The 25,102-nt window shown below is 41.4% G+C and overlaps 1 protein-coding gene and 1 long non-coding RNA gene across 7 annotated transcripts in view; one reads left to right on the top strand and one right to left on the bottom strand.

Moving 5' to 3' along the window:
- Positions 1-7,102, top strand: part of LOC308484688 — a 13,859-nt gene extending 6,757 nt beyond the window's left edge. The window contains exon 3 of the long non-coding RNA XR_013990080.1: positions 6,787-7,102. This is a non-coding gene — a long non-coding RNA (uncharacterized lncRNA). The remainder of the gene's footprint in view (positions 1-6,786) is intronic.
- Positions 694-25,102, bottom strand: KHDRBS1 (KH RNA binding domain containing, signal transduction associated 1). Of its 6 annotated transcripts, XM_081019629.1 has the most exons (13): positions 24,526-25,102; positions 16,384-16,508; positions 15,249-15,365; positions 13,841-13,987; positions 11,980-12,113; positions 11,812-11,841; positions 10,488-10,701; positions 8,798-8,865; positions 8,066-8,124; positions 3,795-6,328; positions 3,034-3,083; positions 1,812-1,893; positions 694-1,092 (listed from the first exon to the last, which is right to left on the bottom strand). In XM_081019629.1, exons 1-10 carry the CDS (start codon positions 24,866-24,868, stop codon positions 6,231-6,233), a joined length of 1,335 nt encoding a protein of 444 aa, XP_080875755.1. In that variant the 5' UTR covers positions 24,869-25,102; the 3' UTR covers positions 694-1,092; positions 1,812-1,893; positions 3,034-3,083; positions 3,795-6,230. The 6 variants fall into 6 exon arrangements, with proteins under 6 accessions (XP_080875755.1, XP_080875753.1, XP_080875754.1 ...); XM_081019627.1 differs by having other exon boundaries at positions 694-1,893; XM_081019628.1 differs by lacking the exon at positions 1,812-1,893.

The raw sequence follows: 25,102 nt of genomic DNA, 5'->3' as shown, positions 1-25,102 counted from the left end.
TCTTTGGAAGACTGCTCCCTTGACAGATTGTTTTGGTAAATAATTTCAAGGTAAGGTTAAATCAAAGTTGAGATTAATCTAGGGTTTAGGTGGTAACCAGTTATGTGACTGCTGCTGTTTTCCCAAAAATACACTTGTCACCTTTTGTATTTTTAAAGAAGCTCATTTTTTAAAGAGTAGACCCCCCCAGGGTGTAAACTTCACTTTCAAGATTAAGACAGGGATTTTTAAATTATCAAGTTGTTGTTTTTTAAAAAAAGCATACGTAAAAAGAGTCACAGAATCAAGAATACACTTACATTAGAACCAGATGTTTATAGTCTGGCAACTATTGTAACACCCAGTTGTGATAGTGTGGGGAAGAAAAACAGAAGAAAATAAGAAGCTCGTTTCTAGCCCTGAAGGTTGCAGAGAAAAGCAGGGATTTCTCCAGGTAATCAGTGCCAGAAGGCTTCCATGAAAAAATTAATTTCAGACAAGAAAATTAAAGACCACACATTTCTGTAACACACCATATATAGTCATTTTCCCAAACCCCAAAACTTCAGTGTTTGAGCATATTAAAAACTTCAACTGAATTACCTGTACAATTACAATTCAACCTCGGTATGGATCAAGAGGTAGGAAGCCATTCTAGTGTTGGGAGATTAAGAAATAATACAAATTTACTAAAATGATTTAACATGAAATCGCTTTTTTAAAAAAATGGAGTACCTTTATTAAAATGTACTCAATTCCACAGCACACTCAAATAATGTATCTGGGGCTCATCTACTTCATGGTCCAGCAATAAACAGATGTACACTGACTTGTTTGCCTGCAATGAATGTTGTAGTGAACTTGTGCCAGCACAAAATGTACCCTGTATTCTACATGTTCTTTCACATGCACTTCCAAGTTTTAGGATTAGTGTGAGGATTATTTAAACTGAACTTAAAGGATCCCAGACTCAAAACTGAACGAACTGAAAACAGGTCTTTGATGCCCCAGTACACATATAGTTTACAGAGATTAGAAATTTTCCAAAGAGCACTTCTTGGTAAAAATGTGCCTCATAATAATGTTGCCTCTTCTTGTATTTGATGATTCCATCTATTAGAGAAAAATAGGAGAGAATTACTGAAACTCAGGATGTAACCAGTAAATTATGCTGCAAAAGTTATGCCAATGGTTCTCATATCGTAGTTCCTTTAGGTCAGGGTTTCCAGGGCCCCTAAATTCACAGCAAATATGGAGGGCAGTGCTGAAGACGTATAGGTTTGTAATATACCTACATGGCGAAGAGACAACTCTTCTAGCTACATATTCATCCCATGCACACATACAGTCTTGCTGGGTTGCAACCTCAAAAGAAGAACTGCAACAGAGTTAATTTGGAAATCTTTCAAGAATCATGCTGTGTCTCAAAAAAAGTACCCAATCAATGTGATGTAATGGTTAGAGCTTCCAACTGCAGAGACTCAGCTTCAAATCTATGCTCAGCAATGGATGATTTTGGGTCACACACTATCCCACAGTGCAAAGTCTTCCCAAACCTGGGGCCTCGGACTACATCTCTGATCGTCCCCATGGCCATGCTGGCTTGGGATGATGAGAGTTGTGATCCAAAACATCTGAGGGGTACCAGGTTGGAGAAGGCAGATTCGAGCATTCTGTTTGCCCAGTTTATTGTAATGGAAAAGCTAGGTTTTCTGGCTCATAATTTCCCCCCCTTCCCATGATAAACCCTGGCCTGATTTGGGGCCAGCATTCTAGGTTTGGGGAGCTCGTCTTTTGGGCACATTGCTCAGAAAGGTCCAGAATCGACTCACTGTGGTCCTGCCTGTTAAATAGTTTCCCTCAGTTGTTTTATCAATAGTTTCTTCCCAGCTTGCAGTGTTGTTTTCTTTGGATCTGAGCGGGAAGAAACAAGCTAGATAGTTAAGTGATCATTCTGAAGCCACTAGAGGGAGCTCTTCCATTAGTCAATGGTTCACACCCTAACATACTGAACCACCCATATGTGCCTTCAACTCTACAACTCTATGAAAACAGTAATTTATATAATTTTTGTAGCATGTAAAATGCTTTACTAGCTTAAGTTCTCTGCTAGGTCATTATTGGTCAGTGAGGGGCCACTGTGGTTGAATGACCTATTCATAAGATCATCTAGCTTAGCTGGGAAGTGTGGGCCCGCTGCCAAGTTCAAGATGCTAATTAATCAGCTGAGAAGATGCAGAGGTTCTGCAGTAGGTAATTGGTGACCTCACAGCTGTATACTGTGGCAATCTCTCTCCTATTTTCTTCTCAGGCACTTTCCTTTGGCCAGCAAAGGCTTCATGTCCTAACTGCCACAAATTTTTCAGACAAGGGAGACCCACTGGTGCCCCCCCTCCAAGCACTGCAGGATTACAGATATCACTCTTGATTGTTAGGCATGGAAGCTGGGGCTGACGCACCTGGTGAGTCAACAAATTCCCCACACCTGTCTTAGGAGAACCTGCCAATTGCTTTAAAGGCAAAGGGAGAAGGAATCAAGTGTCAACTGGGGTTGGCAACATTCACATGGACAAACAGCTCCAAAATCGTTCCTGAAGGGCAGGCTGTATTCGTGTTCTGTGCGACATAATCCCACAGGCACTTAGAAACAAGCAGAAGGTGCAAATATTTTAGCTTCCTGAAGATTTCAAAGGATGCTTGAAGTGCCTGCTACAGTTTCAGAAGCCAGAGAGGTGAATAATATGTCTGATATTTGGGTCTGGGGCTTCAGTGACTGACCCTCCCCAGACTAGAGTGAACTATGCAAAATAAGCAATGTTTTGCATTTTGACACTTCCCATAGTGTCAAAACTGAGTATTTGTTTTTAAACCATTGCATACACAGCCTTGCCCATCCTTCTGTCTTGATTTTTGGCCTGTTTTGGCTAAATGACGAGTTAAGCGTCAGCACAGCCTTATTGAACCGAAGTGACTGGTCATGCAAATGTAGCTTATATGAGATACAAAAGTTCTTTGTTCCAAAACCGGAAAAGTAGAAACAGCCGAATAGCATACCCAACTCGTCCTCAGCAAAAGTCATTTTCAACCCAACAGCAGAGCACCTCCTGCAAACAGAGAAGAGTAGTAAGCATCTTCATAACAACTCACAAATCAAAACAAATGTTGATACTCTTGGCATGCAATTTAAAAACTCTAGGGCAGTGGTTCCCAATTAGCTAAGTACTGTGAATCCCCTGTTTTTCAAAAGCTAAGCCATGGATCCCTTACTTTTGAATTTTTTGTTATCTCCAGGGTAGTTTTGTTATGTGAACGGTGCCATGGACCCCCTGGGTGGGTTAGCAGACCCTGGGGTCCACAGACCACCAATTAGGTACCACTGCTCTAGGGGGAAAAAAACCAACACATGCAACTTAATACCTAAGTACTAAATGTTTTAATATAGTGAACAGCAATACTGGGTCAATAAGGGCCAGAGTTTTACTTGAATAACTGAGTAGATTTTGTTGGTAAACACAGAGGACTAGCTACATCCATTTTTGATATTTAAGGTTCGATTCTGTTTGCTTTTTTTTTTTTGCCCAAGGTTACGGTCCATTGCAAATGACAAAGGGCACAAGTATTAAAACATTATTGCTAATTTATGCATAAGCAAGTGGATGTATTTTATGTATCTATTTTTAAACCATCTTTTTTAAACAAGATTTTACATTTAAAATTAACATTTGAAGAACTTCTTCAGTAATAAAAGTTTATGCAAGTTGCCGTCACATTTTATGTAAAAGAAATGTGCCATTAAAATCAGACATTTAGGTTACCTTTTGAGTTTTTCGGTGCATGTTAGCTTTAAGACATCCTGAATTCTCCTGCGATAATTTTCCTTTAAAAGGGGGGTTTTGGGCGTTCTTTTCATCAAGCAAGACATTAAGCCCTGAAAGCTGACTCCAAACCATTGTGGAAAATTCAGTTATTTACATTTTTTTAAAATAACAATCTACAAATACAACTCTTTTTGGCTTTTAAAAGTAGCTTCCCTCAATCATGCACTGCTATGAGCAATTTGACAGTAACAGTGGACTTTTTTTTCACCCCCAAGCAGTTCTTTCCCAGTGAATACTCGATTTTAAATTTTGCCAAGAAGGGAGAGTAAGTACAAGCCACCAGCTCTTCACAGCAGTCAGTTCTGCTATCATGCCAGGCTTGTCAACAGCTGTTTAACCTGGTCATCTGCAGTGAGTGAGACTTTCCTCCAGACAACCAGGCAGGGAAGCTGATTTTCTTTGAAGGCAGCAAATCACTAACGTGGGGACGTGTGGACAGGTGGGCAGTTAGCAAAGCTGCATTATGTGCCTTTCCTAACGGGCTATTGAGAACAATCTGCTTGCTCCCTACATAAGCCACCACTTTGTAATTGCTTTGGAACCCAAGGAATGCCGCCCTGAAAAGCAGGCAGTCTGAGGAGAGGGAAATCTGTGGATGCAGCAGAAGGAAGAAGTCTTCTTTTCTATCTGTGAAAAAGGCTTTTGGAGTCACACTGTTTTGATGAAAGTTACTTTTGGATCAACAATTTCCGCCTCTCTGCAGAGGGCACAATCCCCTGGGGACATTCCTTGCGCAGGTGTCACCAAAATGAATGGGGCTTGCGCAAGGCCACTCTGCCCTTTTGAAATCAATAGCAGCTACAAAGGGGCTGGTGCAGAAGCAGCTGTACGCAGACTAAAGATAAAAAGCCAGCAGATGTCTCAACCCTTCAGTGGAACAGAACACTGATGCTGCCACTTGGAGCCCCGTTTCTGGCACAACTGCTCAACTTCCAGGGGGTGAAAAACAATTTTGTTTTAAAATTAAGCTTACTCAGCTTGGTAAAGTTTTAAAACTTTCAGAACATACCATTTTAAAAACGTCTTCGGATTTTAAGAGAACTTCTTTTTAAAAAAACAGACCAAGTACTTTAGCATTAATTTAAATTAATTGAAAGAGGACAATCTATTTTACTGCTTGACCAAAATTAAAAAAAAAATGACAATTCATCACATTTACTTTGATTAAAAAAGGACTAAACTTTATTGACAAACTGCTGCAGACATCTTGACAAATTTTAGCTACCTATTTAGGCAGGCTTACACAAGTAGTAGCATTTAATCTTCCAAGAACAAAATGGGAGAACAGTGTACAAATCTATGTACAAAATGAAGCTCCTTGCTTTTTTCAGCTGCAATGTCCCTTTTTAACATAAAGCTAGTGTTGAGACGCACTTGAACATGTCATTGGAATGGCTAAAAGCTTTACAGTTTTGCCAATTTTAAGCCTGAGCTGTATTATGTACTGCAAACACTCAAGTGTTCAGCTTTTCCTTTAAGAAAAAAGAAAAGAAAAAAGAGAGAGACACAATGCACAGCTATTCATTTAATACTTCCTAATATCAAAACACTGGGCAGTTAGAGCAATATAAAAATTACAGAGCAGCTAGATGTCCACTTCTCTTAAAAATTCTTCATGCAGAATTAAGCCAAGAACACCTTTTGCTGGAGAACGTCCGTCACTAGCATCTCAACACTGGGGCTAGATTTCAAAACCCACATGGTCAATGTTACAAACCTAATTTTTTTTTAAAAGTTAAACTGATTGAGAAAAAAAATTACTGTTTTATCTGTTAAGGAGAATTCTTTCTATTAACATTTAAACTTAAGATTAATCAAGCAATCTGCTTTTAAGGGCAAAGTGTTGACATTTGAGCTTACTTTTTAAACTGCGGCAGTTGCTACCATTACATTATGATTTTAAGTCATTAAAAGCCAACCCTGAATTTTGAAATGTAGCCTACTTTTGGGATTCTGCAACTACAACTTTTATGGGTTGCCTAAAAAACAAAAAATACTTAAAGATTAACAAACTTTAATTTCATAACTGTTAAGCAAGCATGTCACTTTGGAAACTAACATTTTTTACCTCAACTTTTTCTTTTTAAAGGTACAGTTGTGTTTATATATCTAAACAGAGAAAAAAAAAGCCATCTACACACTTAAAAATTGAATTCAGTCTTCTAAATCTAAATTATTTTAAAATACTACATACAGAAGCCAGAATGCAAGGTCAGTGGTGGGGGAGGATGGAGGTGGGAGAAAAAGGGAGCCAGAGAAAAATCAGGGAGACAATTACTTGTCTGTTGTGGGTAAAGCAACAGGAATCCTGGGAGATACAAGAATCAGAAACAACTGTTTGCTCAAAAGTGATATTTCCCCCTCATGTATGCTTTAATAGCGTCCGTATGGGTGCTCTCTGTACGCTCCCTTCACTGGCCTAGTCGGAGGGGCCTTGAGCGAGGGCCTTGTTCCATTCCAATCATCTTGACCTGCAGGAAAGAAAATAGCGCATGTAGACAGCAGAAAAAGGACAGCTGTTTTGCTTTTCATGAATCATGGTGTTAGCAAATAACCCTGAAAAGAAACCTAGGCATAGATTTCAGTGTGCTACCAAATGGTGCTTTGGAAGGAACTGGAGTGTATGTGAACTGCTATTCAGAGCTGGCAAGACACAGAAGTCTTGCACAAATCATCATGAGTCAAAATGGCTCATTGCAGGTAATCAAAACACAGAATTGGCCAAAGTTTTGATGCACACAACTCCACTCCTAGTAGTTTATTAATGGAACATATATTTTTAAAGGATGCATGCTTTTCTACAAGTGGACAGCTTCAACTGAGGGGTTTAGTTGTCTGCCCTAATGTGTTACCATCATAGCCTTTGTTGCCCTGAGAAAATACTTTTAAAATTTAGTACAAGTTCTATCTCGCCTCTCTTTCATCACAGAGCTCAAGGTGGCATCGGGGTTTCCAAGATGTCTTCCTATCCAAAGGACTGACCAGACCAGACTTCAGCAAGCTGCATCATGTGCCATCCAAACATACCCTCCTTGCACATGCCCAACAGGAGACAATATAGTCCTCAGGTGCAGTAGGAAACTATTATTTTCACCAAACATAGAAGGCATAATAAGGAGGAATATTAACAGTTTTGGGGGAAATGAAACATCAGAAAAGTACCAGGTTCCTTTCAAAAACAAGACAAAATTAATTTTGTTGAAATCCATCCTCTTCTGACTAGCTAAAACTTCACACTTCTAATTCAACATTCAATTTTAGTTATTACACTAAAATTAGTTACAACTGAACTAATTAAGAGAAGCATTGTCATGCCCAGTGGCCCAGAGAAAGTTTGGTCCCTTCAGTCAGGAAAATCAGAGGATGCAACAGTAATACTGAAGAGGCAGAGAAATAATGCTTAGAGTCAACCCAAAGGAAGAGGACAGATAAATGGAAACACTGACAATCTTTCACAAAGATTGTCATGACCAGAAAGCTGTTTCCATAGTTGCCAATATCTCAGTGTAGAAGGGGACAAACCTTCTTAGAGTTGCAAGGAGCTCTCATTTTTATCTTCCTCATACTTATCCAAGAATTCTTTGGCAGCTAAATACTTCTTGTCTCATACTGGTGATATTTAAAGCTTCATGGATTTCATGACTGTACTGTGCCAATGTGGAATGGAATTATTGGCAAAGAATTCAGCATCCTGAGAAATCCAACCTTTCCTTTACAAAGATACACACATACAGTCCTTAGCTTTAAGCATTTAAAAATGGTCTAGAATGTGTGACAAAATGTCAGCTGAAATCTTGCAAGTTAAAAATGAAAGAGAGAAGACCACAGGGCTTTATTATTCCCTGCTGAGTGTCTTGCACTTTCTAGTGGTTAGCAGAACAATAACAGCTCTGCTTTCTTGGTGCAGAATGAAAACTTGGGATAAAACTCACTGGTAATTAGACTTTCTAGTAAACATTTTCATTGCACTAAGATAGCTAGTATATTCTTAAGATTGTTGGACATTTTCAGAGTAACATCAGCTAAAGGCAAGATCTCCAGATTTGTTCTCAGCTGAAAAGACTCGTTATATCCTACATACTGCCTCTCAAAAAACTTAGATCATGATAACCTTTTTATCTTTTGCATTCAAGGCAAAAAATAACTGACTAAAATACATTGAACACAGAGTTCTGCTTCTGCCATGGCAACAGAGCATGCAGACGTACCATACGCTTCATAAGATTCCTGTGCTTCACCATGTCCATAGTCATAATATTCTGTTTCCCTGCAATAACAAGACGGATTATTATTATTATTATTATTATTATTATTATTATTATTATCATCACCCCTTGAGGTAGTGTATCTTTCTAATCATCATGCTGTTATTATTTAGGATGGTCCAAATGACCATCTATCTCACAGAGAGGGTAATGTGGACGTGCTTCTTGCAATAGTTAGGGACTCCCTAGACCAGATACTATGCTTCCTTGCAATACTGTCCATTAGCTAAAGTTGTAAGGGAAGAAGGAGCCCAGGCCCAGCTATCTTCACAAACAGTAAAGGAAAAGTCCATGCCAATGAGGCCAAGGCTTAGTGGATGTGATGGGGCTCTTTACCTGACTTTTGGGGATCACAGTGCTTTGCTAAGGCTGTAGTTACCCAATCACTCAAGGCCCAGGGAATGCTGGACAGTGCTGATCCTTGTAACACAGATACTCATGGTATAGATGTAGAAGTGCACACAAGCACAATATGCTTGTTTTCTGCTGAAGACACAGGGCAATTAAGTACTAATGTGGCTCAGTTGGTTAGAACGTGATGCTAATAATGCCAAGGGTGTGGATTGGATCCCTGTATGAGCCAACTGCATATTTCTGCATTGTAGGGGGTTGGACAAAATTACCCACCAAGTCCTCTTCCAACTTGATTCTAAGTAATCAAAAGGAAGCACTTACTGTTGACCCTGGCTGTAGTAGCCTTCATATCCTTCGTAACTTTGCTCTGCATAAGCATCGTCATAGCCCTGGAATAGACAAAGAGGCAAGGGTGGAGTCAGCTATTGTAAAAAAATAAAAAATAAAATACCAAGCAAAGTACCATCTATAAAAGTCCAAATCACAAAAGTGATACACAGGTACCCCCTTCAAACACACATTACTTTACCTTGCAGTTATCCAAACAATGTCCTTGGAAATATTTCACGCACTAAAAAAATACAATTGCCCAGTGTAGATATAACAATCTTGGTCTAATAAATGGAATAGACCAGACTTCCCCAACCTGCTGTCTTCCAGATATTTTGGACTACATCACCCCAGTCAGCATGGCAAAACCTGGTTTGCTACTACAAAGTTTGTGAAATTTCTTTAAGAACTGGTACAATCACCCTCCCTCCATACTTCCAAGCAACCAAGGTCACCTAGACTATGCAAGCAGTCCTTTGCCAAGCAGTCCTTCACTGGGATCTGTGATCAAGTCTTATTTCTGTGAATCAGAAAGCATTAAATATGCAGTGTAAGGAGGATGAGGCTAGCAGGGAGGAAAACCTCAAGAAAACAACTGCCAAGCAGACACAATTTCTGTCTCTGCTTGGTGCTATTTTCTCCACTTAAGACAAGGCTTATTCATTCTTAAGGGCCATTACTTTTTAAAGTAGCCAGGTCCAAAGGCCCATGCTATTATCAAACTCTCCTGTACAGTACCAAGCAAGCATGCCTTTCCCCTGTCAAATCACAGGGGGCATCTGTTATATTCTTTCAAAGTTGTGTGTGTGCACAAGAGAGGAAGACCCCACCATATACAGTGGTATCTCAGGTTATAGACGCTTCAGGTTACAGACTCCGCTAACCTAGAAATAGTACCTCAGGTTAAGAACTTTGCTTAAGGATGAGAACAGAAATCGCGTGGCGACGGCGTGGCAGCAGCAGCGGGAGGCCCCATTAGCTAAAGTGGTACCTCAGGTTAAGAACAGTTTCAGGTTAAGAACGGACCTCCAGAACGAATTAAGTTCTTAACCCGAGGTACCACTGTATTTAAAACAGTATGATTTTACTTTAAATAGTCATAGCTTTTCTCAGGCTTCTGGGAGATGTAGTCTGTTAAAGAGTGCTGAGAGCTGTTAGGAGACCCATATTCAGGAAGCTACAATTCTCAGAATTCTCTGGGAAGAGGGACTGACTGTTAAACCCTCTGAAGATTGCAGCTCTGTGAGGTGAATGGGTGGGGGCTCTTAACATCTCTCAGCACCCTTAACAAACAGTAGCTCCCATAATTCTTTGGGAGAAGGCATGATTGTTTAAAGTGATATCATAGTGCTTGAAATGTAAGGTGTTAATGTGGTCAAAAAAGGTCTAACTCTGGGGGGGGGGGGGAGCAGGCTATTTGCTTGCACGTCCCAGGTTCAATCCCCAGCATCTTTAGGCAGTGCTGGGAAAGACCCTGGTTTGAAATCCCATAGTGAATTGCAGTCAATCACTGCTGACAATACTGTGCTAGACAGACCAGTCATCTGATTCTGACAAAGGATGCTCTCTGTGTTCTTACGTATGTATAATCTTGGGTGTTGTGGATAAACCAAAGTTTTTAGGCACAAGTAATCTGTTATCAGACTTTCTCCCTCCTCTCAGAAAGTTAAAAACTGCTTACATAATCTTCATAGGTCTCTGGTGCAGGAGGGGGAGGAAGAGGTATTCTTTGAATGCCGGCTGCCCGAGCTCTTGGTGCAGGGGCACCTCTCACTGCTGGAAGAGGGGGAACACCCCGGGCCACAGCTGCTCCTCTTGCAATGGCACCTCTCACTGGGGCCCCCCGCACAAGAGCTCCACGTGGAGGTGGTGGTGGAGGTCCCACGCCACGTCCCCTATAAAAAGGGGACAGAAGAGTTAGCAGGCACACACAATCTGCACACAACCATGCTCTGGACACCCACTAAATCTAATCTGTTGTCTATACAGATGCTCAATTTGCAGAGGCCTAGCAGCAGAGATGAATGACAAAATTAAATCTAGTAAAATTTGCTGTGTGATGTACGGAGACAGAGCTAAAAATGCCCAAATATGAAACTTGGATTGAGCAAGTAGCAAAGATTTAAGTACCTACCAGAATCACTTCAAAGATAAGCCAAACTAGCAGCATCAGCTGTCAATGCAAAAGGCCCAAGAGATCTCAAAACAGAAATGGGCCTTTATAGTCTTCTAAGTTTAGCACAAAGTAGTTTTTGGAAGCGAAGGAGAGAGGAAGCATTATCACTTGATGTTCATACAGCCCAGTTTCTATATATATAAAGATGTGTATGGAAAAACCTACACAACTGAGGCTGCTTCTGATATTTGGATTTTGAATAATAATAATAATAATTTTTTATTTATACCCCGCCCTCCCCAGCCAAGACCGGGCTAAGGGCAGCAACAACCAGTAATAAAAACAAGTTGAATAATTAGTGAGGTTTTTTAATGTTAAGGACAGGAGTTGCCAAAGGGAAACATAATATAGGAAAGACATGAAGTAAGGGGCAGATGCACAGATGTAGGTAAGCAGATTAGCAATTTTATGGAGCAGTGATGTCTAGGTCAAGAAGGGTTAAGATAAAGTAGCAAAGAGCAAAGCAAAGGCAGCTGTGAAAGGCACTTAAAGCTATATCCACCTGGCCTGAGAGACTTAGAAAACATTCAACTGTCTATCTGAAACAAGGGTTGGAAACTTTCTTAAATGAAAACCAAAGTTTCAAAAGTCTCGTTTTATCCTTGCTTAGTGCAGAATGCATTGGCAGGACCATAAAGTTTAGGAATAATTAAAGATGGTCTACAATTAATGGGCCACCACCCTATTGGACAATTCATGAACCCCCTCAAAGATCTGGTATTGTCAACATGCTGAACAAGAAAAAGCTTGCAACTGCGAGAGTAAACTAAGACTCAAAACCCACCACCTATGGGAAATATGACTGAGTGCCTTTTCTATTGCCTCTCACCTGTTCAGCAAGGCTGCCCCACTCCACACACTAAAAAAAAAATTGAAACAGCCATTAAGCCCATATCGCTTCCCCACCTCCCCAAACAATCAGAAGCACAATCTTACTGCTTAAAGATGCAAGTGCAACCAGCAAGAGCTCATCTCCAGCAACATTTCTATTTGTTACCTAGGAACAGGTGGAGGTGGGGGCACAGCTCCCCTTCCTCGTACAGGAATCCCTCGACCTCGTGTTGGCTCTGGCACACCATTGAGATAAGACAGCTCCAGAAACTGCTCCTGGCAGATGTCATCCATCATATCCTAAGCAAAAACAGAGGGAATTAATTTCTAGGCCATGCAAATAAAATAAAATAAATCTCATTCATTTTATTTGAAATGGGTTTTTGTGCTGCTAACAACAGTTCTGTTTGGAAAGGCATAGGTGAGTACTATGGGCAGGAGTTGCCTAAGTCACAACAGCTGCCACAAAACATCCTCTGCACCCTTGTAGAACAGCTGGCCTTCCTGCCTGTCAAATGCTCTGAGAAGTGGGCTCCCTTAGCAACCTAAATTTCTTGTTCCCATTCAGAGGAGGCAGGAAATGGTTTCAGTCCAAAGAGCAAATGCTCACCAGTAACTCTAAGCTGCCTCTTTCCACTTCTGTCCCTGCTCTGTGCATTCTGCACTCTCCAGGGGGTACAATTTCAGGCAATCTGTGGAGGGATTAGCAGCAGAGCAAAAGCATTTCACTCCCTAAATCCAGTAGGGAATCCAGTCCCTGATGCCAATCTGTTGGAGGGGTGCAACAGTAACACAGTAAAGTGTTAAAAGATAGGAGGTGGTTTTGGCAAACCAAAAGGAACAGATGGTTTCAAAGAAGAGCGATCACTTTTGTATCCTTTTGGATACGTGGAAGCCTTCAAAGCTCCACAAACCTTACATGCAGTGTCTATGTAGCTCTACCCCTTTGTGCACCATATTCAAAACTGAGACAGTCACAGCCATTTTGTGTTGTGTGCATTAGAACAAAAACAAATGTATCAGAAGTCCATTGTTATCCACAGCAGGGCAGACATGGAACTCTTGTTCTGCTTTAGCTGCACAGCAATGCCTGTCCAAGAGGCTTCTACAATTCCCTACCTAGAAGCTCAGCTCAACAGGGGTAACTAAGACAACCCCCACCCCCAAATTCCTGTGTACTCTCCACAATGTGTGCACATACACACCTCACACCTTTAGAACATGAGATCCAACAATTTCCTCTGCTGATGAATAATGAAAGCTAGTCATTTTTGAATATTTCTAGAAAGGTCTTTCTGCTTTTCAAGACAGATATTAAACCCGAGGTGAAAACCCCCCAGCTAGTCTTAAAATGGTGCATTAGAGCTAAAGTTCCCTTCTCTAGTTGAGTTGAAACCTCAGCAGAAGTTTCCATTTCAGAGAGCTCAACTGCACCTACAATTCATGTAACAAATTTCAGAAGGCAAAACCAAACCAGCAATCCAGATATTAGAATCCTTGGTTCTCTAAAATGAATAAAAGATCAGGTGGTCCCCCCGCCCCACAAAAAAAAAACATTTGCAGGTGTTAGCAAATAAAATTCAGGTCCTGACAACTTTTGGAGCAGCCAATCTCTTGATAGCATCTTCCCTAGAGTCCAATCTTTTGACCCATTAATAGCCTTTCTTAAGTAACTGTTGCAAAATCTCTAAGATTATAATTTTTAAAAGTCAACCCAACACTTTTTTCAAAATAGGACAAGGTCTTTCGTATCTATGTCTGCTTGGGAGTCATTTTTGCAGAAAGATATCCAACTGCACAGGTGGGTTGGCTGCAATTAAGTTTTGGAACGAAGCATTTGTTCAGCTCCGGTGATTGAATTGTCAATACTTAGTACTGCCTTATTCAAAACATTATCTCCTTTTTCTCTCTGACTGAGCTTATTCTGTGGAATATGCTTTGCCACAATCTGTTCTACTTGAACACACCTTGCCAAGGCCAAACATGTCATTATGCAGAACATTTTATAAAAAGAAGGTGGTATGTACCGGAACAAGGAACTTTTTGACTTCTTCCATGGCATGGGCCATAAGAGCATAAGCCTCACAGGGTGGCCCAAAAACTTCAATGAAGACATGCAGGTCCATATTTAAATGAGCATACTTTGGGTCACCCCCCTTGCGCAGTTCTTCCTCCTGAAAAACAAACAACTGTTACAGTAGATGGCTAGAGGTTTTAAAAGAGAACACAAGCCTTCCTGTTGCTCACATAAAGAGACAAGTGTTGCTTTGCCACATCTGCAAATAGATGCCACCAACCTCTCAGAATTTTTTCCCAGGAAGCAGAGACAAATTCTAAGATGCTTAAAGGAATGAAGCGTTGGGATTATGTCTCACATCTTTCCCTTGTTCTCAAAGAAAAAATTGATCATTCTTACCTGCTCGCTGTAAGGCAGGCTTCCTCCAGATGTTTTTGGCCTACAACTCCCATGATCCCTAGCTAGCAGGACCAGTGGTCAGGGATGATGGGAATTGTAGTCTCAAAACATCTGGAGGGCCGAGGTTGAGGAAGCCTGCTGTAAGGTAATTTTACTATTGCTTCCAGTTTGCATGTGTGAAACTGGATTCAACACCTTATTGAGGGGCTCCATATGCTCGTGACAGAACTAACTACTAAGGCTTAGGAGGCTGTTGCTGCAGCTCTGGACCCTTCAATCCTTGAGTTATTTTATTAGGCTAATAATGACTTTCATGACTGTTTGACCTAGGTGAATTTTACTGCCATTTGGAGAGGCCCATGTAATTGTGGCAGCACTTGCTTTACTAGCCAGTGGTGCTAATCTTTTGGTGCACAAATAATTTTGCCAACTGATATTCCAAAGAAATATGAAAAAAGGGCTTCCAATAAGATTCATTCATTCATTTATTTCTCTTCTCACTTACTTGGCAATGAAAAATCCTGACTAGCATAAACTCAAGATTTACTTACTTGGCTTTAAACAATCTAGAGGCTTAACAGTAGCCTTCACAAGTACAATTTTAAAAAGTTAAGAAAACCAAGATTTTAGTTAGATGCCCTCTTCAAAGTCACATGGAAACGTGAGAAGCAAGAGCTCAACTTTGATGTGATGCTCTATGAATCTCTTTTCTTTACATAGCCTAGATACAACAAACACTTGACACTGGTTGTATTAGAAAAGACTATTGAATTCTGTTAGTCAGCTGCCTGCTCATTCTGTGATTAATGGCAAAACAACAAGTACTCACTCCTGGGGATTTTGCAGTTCTAAGTCATTAATGCATTTTTAAAAGGTATCTAACACAACACTTTTACTTAAAGGCAAGGTGTGGTCAACAAACGGGGAGAGGATGCAACGGCCAACCCAACTATCTATGAAAAAAATCCAGAGTTCTAAAACACACAAAAGTACTTGTAATTTGAGCCCAGTGCCCCTACCTTTGCCTTGTCTCTCATTGACCCCTTCCCCAGTACAGATATCTTTGCTCCAGTTTCTTCCTGCAGTCGCTTGATGGTGTTGCCTTGGGGTCCCAGGATCTTCCCAACAAAGTTAAACTAAAGGGAGAGAAACAGATTTTTTCTTAGTTTCAAAAACTGAATTAAGTTACTTTAAAATTTATACAGCAATGACTAGGATCAGCAATTATAAGTTTCCCGAAATTTTAAACTGTACTGATTTTGGCCTTCTAGAAAAAAACCAAAGGATGAATGATCCAAATTCTGGTAAGTTAGCAATCAAGCATATCAAAGTGTGCATAGTGAAAGTGTTTGCATTTTAAAAGAACACACTGGAGGAAAGGTGGCTTGGCGGCAAAAGACTTTTGGTATCACAGATTCACATCTGGGGGCTTGTGGGAATGCTCGGTAAACTTACATGTATAAAATATGTTGTTTAAAAAGTTGGACTAATTAGGGGGCATTAGGGACACCCCTCAAAAAAAAAAAAAATCTTTTGACATCACAATGGGGAACCTAGAGAAACTGCTAGTAAAAAAATATCTTGAAATTGTTATTTTTTAAAAGTTGGTAACCCTAACAAAAGCCTTTTGACATCACAGCCAGATCAGTCAAGATGGTTTCCCTGTCTATTTTTAAAGAAAATGACAAGACTTTAGGGGGGCACAAAAAGCCCTGATCTATGCAATGCCACTTCTGTGGCACAACTCTAGTTCTCCTCTTACTACCTAACTGTAACTGATATATGGCCCCTTTCCCCCATGTATATCACTGTCTCCCCTCCTCTCTTTTTTCTTGCTATGGCAAATTCAGACTGTAACGCCCTCAGGGCAGGGACCTGTCCTCTTATGTTTTGTGACGTGCCATATGCACAAGGAATGAAATATATATATATATTTGCCAATAATAAACATTTTCAAGTACAATAAATATCCTTCATAAGCCTATGCGCTGGCCTGCTACAAACACAAAAGAAAATACAGCAGAAACGCCTTGGAAATATTTAACAACAGCAATAAATGCAATCAGGACAGCTCAAAGCAAACAGCTGCTGTGAGTGGAACTTGTCATAAGCATCCCTTTACAGGACATTAATGAGGCATTTGCTGGCCTTCACCTTAGGGTATTGCTTGACTGGGATGAGAACTCGTTCTTTCAGCTTCATGTTCTTATGAGAAAACAGGTCCAGATAGGTCTCTTCCTCATCTTTCTTTGATTCACCTTTTTGAATTTTGTCGATTTCTAAACAAGACAAAGCATACAATTGAGACAGCACTTCAAACTTTTTTAAAAAAAGAAAAACCCAACAGGATGCACATGTAAAAGCAGGTACAAAAGGCAGCTTTTCTAGAATCACACACACCCCCATTCAAGGTACATGACTGTGCAAGTGAGCCCCAAACTCAGTTTTTCTGCAACCTAGCCAATAGGCCCACCACATAAACAAACAAACATCATTGTCCTATATGCACTTATGTTAGCTAACTGTTTCTAAACCGAAGTGAAAGGGAGAGAGCTGCTTTTTATACAGTTTTGCTACTTTGTAGCTTTTCTCATTTGCTCCCAGCAACATCTTACCTACTGCATTTTGTTAAGGCAGTAGCCATGTGGGAGCCAGTTATTATCCAGTTCTCCCCCAAACATTTCTAAGAAAACTCTACAGACCCATGCCACACCAGAACACCCCCCAATTCTGAGCCAACCACGTCTGCTGCAATGGAAAACATTCTGGTGTTCTTTCTTGCCTGTTCCCTTGCTTGCTTGCTTGCTTGCTTGCTTGCCTGACTGTCTTAACCAGGCAATTTTGTAACAGGACGGTCCCTTTCTGCTCTGGTTGTGACATCAAATATTTGAAGATGTGTGTATTTGCACTAAAAGGAAGTCGAAGAATGTAACTGGCAAGCTCTCAATTTGCAAGTGACACGACTGGGCTGCTTGCCAAGTTCCAAGGCCTTCCCTATGACAGGCTGAAGGAAATATAGGAATTTCAAGAAGATAATACTACTTTTTGGGTAGGCCTTCTCTAAACAAAGCCCAAAGTTTTCCAAGGATGCAAGAAGGAAAACACCTAAGTCACAGAAACTCTAAGACATGGGTAGGCAAACTAAGGCCCAGGGGCCGGATCCGGCCCAATCACCTTCTAAATCCAGCCTGCAGACGGTCCAGGAATCAGCATGTTTTTACATGAGTAGAATGTGTCCTTTTATTTAAAATGCACCTCTGGTTTATTCGTGGGGCATAGGAATTTGTTCATTCTTTTTTTCAAAATATAGTCCTTCCGTCCCCAAGGTCTGAGGGACAGTGGACCGGCCCCCTTCTGAAAAAGTTTGCTGACCCCTGCTCTAAGAGTTTACTCAGCAACTATGGAACAAAAGTCAGTCCAACAGTAAAAATACTAGGACCAATAAGTATCTTCAGGTTGAATGCAAGATGCCCACCCAAAGTAACCCCCTCAAAAAAACTTTCAAGATAAAAAGACAGAAATTGATCAGTAGCTTTTACTTTTTTCCCTTTCATTTAAATGACCTTGAAGAGCCCTTCTAACCCATATTTCAGGCTCTTTGAATATTAAATTGATTTTCATAGAAGTCACTGAAGCATGCTAAAATTTCTTGATTTTTTTTTGCGTGAAGAATAAAGGTTTTAAACCACAAGCTGTTCAACATTGCTAAGAGAATTACTCAAGCACAGAAACCAATTTATTCTGTTAAGAACTACATTTTAGAAAAAGATTGCCTTCACCAGGAGAAACAGAGTTTTATGCATCAATGTGCATGAACAATATAAATTCTATTTTAAGGAATAACTAGCCTTGCTGTAACATTTTGACCTCAAACTCCATAATGAACTACGGATGAGTTAGGTTATTTACCAAAAGGCTGATAATTGATTTGCCAAAAGCCTCCAGACCTGGTTGGGGGCTGCAGAAGACTGCAGACACCATCTTACTCCCCCATAGACATGCATGTGCAGATGTGGACGAGTGTCTCACCAACGGAAACAAATTCCTTTTGTTTCTCAACAAACTTGCTTGGAAATAACCTGTTCTGGAGTAACTCAAAACGAAGCTTCCAGAAAGGTATAGATGGACATTCTCTGATGCTATTACTTTTCTAACGCAAAAGCGACACTTTTAGATTTCCAGCTGTTGCTGTAAAAGCTCTCCAAGCTGAAGCTGCCCTACAGTGGCACTGCTGACCCTGCCAGGAAACCGCCCAGAACTTCTCAGGGGTTCACGAGCCCATGAAACCAGGGTAACTAGCTCCACATGCTCAAAATATTATACTGGTACCTGAAACTGATACATTTCTTATGTTAACAAGGCTTTTGTATATGAAAGTGTTTACATACTCATAGGATCCTCATACACTCCTATTCTTTTGCATTTAACAGGAGTGGGAAACTTTTTGCCCTTCATATGTTGCTGAACTACATCAGCCTTAGCAAGCACAGCAAACAGTCAGGGATGGTGGGAATTGTAGTTTAGCAACATCTGGAAGTCAAAATGTTCCCAAACCTGGCATAAATGTTCACCAGTGCTGAAAGCCATGGCCAACTGCAGTGCAGCAGTGTGTGAGCACCTACCTTTTAGACAAAGTCCAAATGTAAAGGAAATATGGCACCTCCATTTGTTTCATGTAACTAAATACAAGGCCTAGTCTAGTCTTTAATGCACAAAACAATCAACACATTGCAGATACTTTGCCACCTGGACAAATGGATTTTTACTCCTACCTTTTAAAAAAAGCATATATCTAGCCAGAAGGCTATTTGGCAGATGTAATAATATTTTATTTCAACTCCCACTCATATACCCAGCACTCTGCTAAACAAGGTCAGAACACCATTCTCTGTGCATGAATTAGCAATGTTATCTTTCACTCATATGGCTCCATCAAGAGGATTCTAAAAAGGCCCGGAATAAGGGACTGCCAGAGGCCAATGCTGATGAAAGAATTAAAAGCTACAGTATATGCTAGACTGGACAAATTCTAAGAGCTAGTCTTGCATAGTTTCAAGGAAGCACAATCAATCGGTTTAGGTAAATATATATCAGTACCATAATTTAACCAGAAATACTGTAGACCTATTGATCTATGACCTTTTTTATTGTTTTATAGAAAATTATAAATTTATATTGTCCAGTCTCTCAATGAACTTAAAATAACTGAATACCAATATAACTTTTGCACAGAAAGTAAAAGCTGTAAAGTTGGCTAGAATCAGAACTTCATTTAGGGGAGAATAAGGACTAAGCATACTCCCTTGGATATAGGGGAACTAAGAGACAAGGAAATCAGAAGCAAGTTGCTGATAGAAGAAAGAGCAATCTATTTGGAAAGAATCCAATAGAAAAACAGGTGAAAGACAAGACATGAGAGGGCTCCAAAGAAACTTCACATTGTATACAGAAGGGGTTGTATATCATTGGGAGAAGGAAAGAAGAGGAGTTTGGCTAAGAGGCAGGATGGCAAAAAGTAGGACAGAGCAGGTGGTAGGGATGGAATTTTTTACTGCTTTATTCCCGCCCCCCCCGCCCCCGGAAATGGTTGGCTTTTAAGTTCGTTAGTAAGAGTGAATGGAAGCCAACTGCAAATACAATATTATTCAGCAACCCTGGCTGTTTTAAAGTTTTTAACTTTGTTTAATAAATACAAGTAAACTAAACATGCTTAATTAGATCACCTTTAGGGCAACAGTTTTCTGATGCAAATTACTCACCAGAGGTCATAGACACAGCAGGGACTGTACACTACTAACAGGAAGAAAGCATGTTGGTAAAAAGAGGCTAGGAAGTACAAGTCTAAAGCAGGGCTTCCCAACTTCTCTAATCCCTGATCTTTTCAACTCCACTGACACACTGGGAACTTTAAAAGTGTGTGGTGGGGACCACCACAAAATGGCTGCCATGGGGGGTGTCATCAAATCATAAAATGGCTGCCACAAAGGCATAGAGTCAGATCTAGTAAATGAAAAAAATGAATACTGAAACTACATGTTTCTTACATGGGAACTGGCCCACTCAACCACAATCAAATAAAATTTTACATAGGTGTTGTTACTGAGCAGTTCTATAAAAACCAGTCTGGTGTTTTCCAGTATTACCATGGCACAAGAACACTTATGCAAGTCATGGGTCCTCATGGAGTTACAATGGATGCGAACAATGCATCAATTTATTTAAGCTAGGGTAGCATTTGTCCTACTCATTGTGCTATTGGAATAGCATTGTAAGACCTGCCCCCCCACGTCACTCTGCTCTCCTCCCTGCATCCCATCCCAGGGCCCTGGATCTGTTGGCTGGGTCACTGCCCATGAAAGCTGGTTCTTGTGCTTGGGAGCCTGGCTTCAATCTCAACCTTAAAAAGTACATACAGCCAAAGGAAGAAGTGGGCAGAGCTTTGCTCCATCATTACCTTGATGTAAAGGCTGAAATTGGTGTAAGACAGGCTTCCTCAACCTCGGCCCTCCAGATGTTTTGAGACTACAATTCCCATCATCCCTGACCACTGGTCCAGCTAGCTAGGGATCATGGGAGTTGTAGGCCAAAAAAAATCTGGAGGGCTGAGGTTGAGGAAGCCTGGTGTAAGAGGAGGAAGGGACTGCAGGGATTTCATAGGTTCTTTGGCGGTCCCTCCATTGGTATTGCACCTGTGGCTGCCACATAGAGACTTATGGTCTAAAGCAGGAGTGGGAAACATGCTGGTTGGCAGTGGATGGAGCTAAAGCCAATGATGGGCAGAAGGAAATAAATAAGTATCCTGGTTTAATTAATCTGGAATAAAAAGCACCTTGCATAAACTTTCACCATGTTCCCCTCAGTTTAGAAGTTCCAACCTTATCAGATCTATTCATAAGGAAGCCATAATATGTGTGATAGGGCTATTCTCTAGTACAGATTATTTTTATTTTACCAAATTCTTCAGTGTGTTATAGCTACACACATATAGGTCTACCAATCTGTTCTCAAATAGCTGAGGAAAATAACTTTTTCTCCCATCAGACAACCAGTAAAAAGAAAAAAAGCCCAATCAATTAATTCTAATCAAGTACTGCCCTTTCCAGTTTTTTTGAAACTACACAGAAAGGGGGGGGGGAGCACTTTTAAAAAACTAACAGGAAGGAACTCAGAAGAGATGGAAGAATAAGGTAGCAAAAATGAGGCTGAGGTGTCTCACATCTCTTGGATTGCAGGTTATGGTCTAAACTTGAGACCCTGACAGCACTTTCTGCCATAATTGGGCATTGTGGCCAGGTGACCCAAGGGGACAGCAAGGGCCAAGAAACAGCAGGTGGTTGCAAAGCAACTTTCACATATTGATTTGAATTCTCCAGCTGTGAGGCTTCTGCTGGCTCACATATAATTTGTCTAGGATTTTCTAAAATGTTTGGAACATAAAAATATAGGACAACTAGAACAATAACTCTTGCAATTAATAAATTAGTTATGTACTTAGAAGTTATTTGTGGAATAAGGGAAGAGTCTAGAAAGCTCTTCTGCCTGTGGTTACTGTATAAATGTTTTTGCAACAGTAGAATTTACTGTTTGGGGTGTTTGACTTCATTCTCAAATTAAGATTCTTTAGTGATACAATTTCTTTACTTTTATTGTTCTTGCTTTAAAAAAGAAAAAAAAAATGTTGGTACTCATCATAAAATTGTTACAGTAAGTGCAACACTTTTAACATTTGGGGTGCCAATATTGAGTACCCCTGAGTACCCACAGAAAAAAGCACTGCTTCTTGCAGAGCAATACAACATGAAGCTTCTCATTCGCAGAGAAATAAAGCAATGAAGCAGGCCCGTCATCCAGCAAGATTAAATCAAAGCACCTCTGAACTGTTTCAAAAAGCAAAGAAATCTGCCTTAATCACATGAACTCTGCTTTAAAAAGTTAATTAGTTCTTAGATCAAGAATGTTCCTCACCTTACTCACAAGTCAAAAATCTAGCATTCCCCTTTGTTCTAAATTCTGACTGGTTATTTCCAAACAGTTGTTCTCTTGATATAGTGAAAGCCTGAAAGCACAGCAGCTGCACTGTGGTGATACGGCTACAGCAGGCGATTAGACACTGTCAAGATGGGGAAGGAAGGTGCTAGCAAGACAAAGACTGCCATTTCCACTCTATTTAATAGTTTCACTGGAAACAAGGACAAATACAGATATGCATAGCAATGAGATTACAAAGCCCTCTGTCTCGGCAAGAGGGGAAGGGGAGAGATACACAGAATGCTCTGCTTGAAATCTCCTGGAATAAAAAAAGAAAAATCCCAATACTTGGGTGGAAATTCTAGGGTCCAATTCTCTAAGTCTACCTCTGACCACCAACTTAGATGGCATTTCTGTACCCACTATCACATTATAAAGGCTAATAGTGCCACTAGTACTGATCTTCATAACAGATACACTAGAGCCACTATAGACTTCACTGAGCAGAAAACCACTGTAATTTCTCCAGCTTGACAAGGGTAAGAGGTGACCAACACTACATGCAAATTAACTGGGGTTTTTTTAACCATTACCGCCTGACTAGTAAGACACAGACACTAAGCAGAAGTGCTGGAGCTCAGTGGTAGAGCACATACTCAGACTGGATGCCCACCATTTCCAGGTAAGGCTGGGAAAGTTTCATCTGAAGCCCTGGAGAGATGCTGCCAGTCAGTGTAGGCAATACTGAACAAGAGGGGCCAAAGATCTGACACTGAGGCAGCTTCTCAAGTTCCCCTTCCTCGTCCACAACTTCCAGATCCAAGAGAGGATGGCAGAGAATTGACACAGCCTGCCAACTACCTAAACGAGCCTTTCCCAACAGATGTAAAGTAGTGTAGGATACTTTCAGCAGGTACAGCTTGAACTTGTGTCAAGAAAAGCTGCACCTCTGCATCACTATTAGAATAACAGGAGCCCTGAACTCTACTTCTACCTTGGTGATCACTATTATAGTCCTCATCACCATTTCTGTCATTCTATGTACTTTCACACCTCCATTTGAAAACATTTGTCTTCCCTTTCTCAGAACCACTTACAGTATATGGATAAACAAGATTCTGGAGGTAAGGCCCACCTTTCCATCACTACATGAAAGATTACATGCCTCAGACTCCATGTTAAGAAACTTCCAATTTCCTGCTTTACTACACTCTCTGCCACTCATAGGCATGCTCTCCAAGGCAGTGTTAGAAACTGGGATAGAAAAGCTAGGAGCCAAATGGCTCCTAGGACCTGGATTGTGGGCACCAAAACAGAATGTCTAGTCACCATTTGGGGAGGTTGGCGAAACTTTTTGTTATTTTGGTATCACGTTTTTGAATTAAGTTGTTAATATATATTTAATGTTTACAACAAAAATATTGGTACCATACTTCAGTTTTCAAAACACTCTACTCTTTATTGTTAAACTCCATAACATATTGTAAATCCTTAACATACACGTTGAGGCTTCAAAGCGCATACATTTCACTAATCCTTGAGTGTCAGCCAGGTGCAAAAAATGACACCCAGACTTTTTGAGGTGCTTGCAAATGGACAATCTTTAGGAGCAAAATGCGCCTGGCGCACTGCTAATTTTGAACCCTACTCCAAGGGTATAACAGTCACTTGCCTATGGAAAATAGGAATTACCACCATAAACCAGGCAAGAAAAATTATCTAAACTAGAAAAGCAGTTTCTGTTCAGTATTCCTTTATTCAGACCATCAACATGCCACACCTACCATTTGCAAATATATGTAAGCAGATGAGTTACATGGGGTGGGAGTTTATTTAAAATGGCAAAGGAGCGCAGTTTTACAACCTTGACAAGAATACGGGATGGGGGTTTGGGGAAGAGGAAGAGACAACGAATTTGCTCAACTAACTAGGGTATAAACTGCCTGAGTTCTCCCATCCTGTTAAGTCTGATCAACAAATAGGATCAGCACCAGATCAAATGGGTTCTAGCCTACCACAACTGATACTGAGGGGAAAAGTTAGGGCACATATGGCCTTCTTCATACACCTTTATAATTGATTACATTTTTAAGTATACGCCTGGAAAAGTAAAGGATGTCAGACTAACAGATTGGCAGGGGGGCTTACTAACTTGTACTATAGTATTCCAGTGGATGGATTCAGGCATTCCACCTTTCCATTACTATTATTATTATTCTACAGGACGCTGGGACTCATCTCCCCACCCCCACCCCCAAATCAGCCGAGTAGCCGCCACAGTGTCGGCGACCCCTCTCCCCTCCCCTCCCCCGCGGCAGGGGCGTTTACCGGCTTGCAACAGCTGCATGGCGTGGGTGAAGGAAGGGTCCAGGCTGTCCTTCTCGGCCATGAGTTCGGGCAGGTACTTGTTCTCGGGCTCGGCCTTGGCCGCGGACCCGGCGCCGGGAATCAGCGGGGTAGGGACGACGCTGGGGGCCGGCGGAGCCGAGCCGGTGGCCGAGGGCGGCAGCAGGGGCGGAGGCTGGGGCCCGCGCACCCCGCCACCTCCGCCCCGCGGAGGCCTCCTCGGGGAAGCGGCGGCCTGAGGCGACTGGAGGCGGCCCGGGGGAGCCGCCGGGCCCGGGGCCCTGCCCAGGCGGCCGGGGGCGGCGAGGTCCTCGCGGCGCTGCATCCGCGGCCGAAGGAGCGGCAAAGGCGCGCGAGGGAACAGGGTTGCCACGCCGACTGAGCGCCGGGGCCGCCGAGACAGGAAGCGGAGGGAGGGCCGGAGCGGAAACGCCTCGTGCGCGCGGGAACTGCTTCTGCTTCTTCGCCTCTTTCTTTCTTCCTCTGCCTCGCGCCCAAAGTACGGCCGCCTCCAACCGTTCTTCTCGACTCAAGCCAGGAATGCGCGTGCGCAGACCTC

This window comes from Podarcis pityusensis, assembly GCF_964106645.2.
Source record: "Podarcis pityusensis genome assembly, chromosome: 8".
Classification (NCBI taxonomy): Eukaryota; Metazoa; Chordata; class Lepidosauria; order Squamata; family Lacertidae; genus Podarcis; species Podarcis pityusensis.
The sequence above is the reverse complement of the archived record's forward strand: the minus strand, read 5'-3'. Positions and strand labels throughout refer to the sequence as shown.

Excerpts from the sequence above, each read along its gene's own strand:
- KHDRBS1 (XM_081019627.1), bottom strand. The coding sequence starts at position 24,868 with ATGCAGCGCCGCGAGGACCTCGCCGCCCCCGGCCGCCTGGGCAGGGCC. Across the intron at positions 16,509-24,525 it reads CATGCAGCTGTTGCAAGCCG|AAATCGACAAAATTCAAAAA; the intron begins GTAAACGCCCCT and ends TGTCTTGTTTAG. Across the intron at positions 6,329-8,065 it reads GGAATCTTATGAAGCGTATG|GTCAAGATGATTGGAATGGA; the intron begins GTACGTCTGCAT and ends TCTTTCCTGCAG.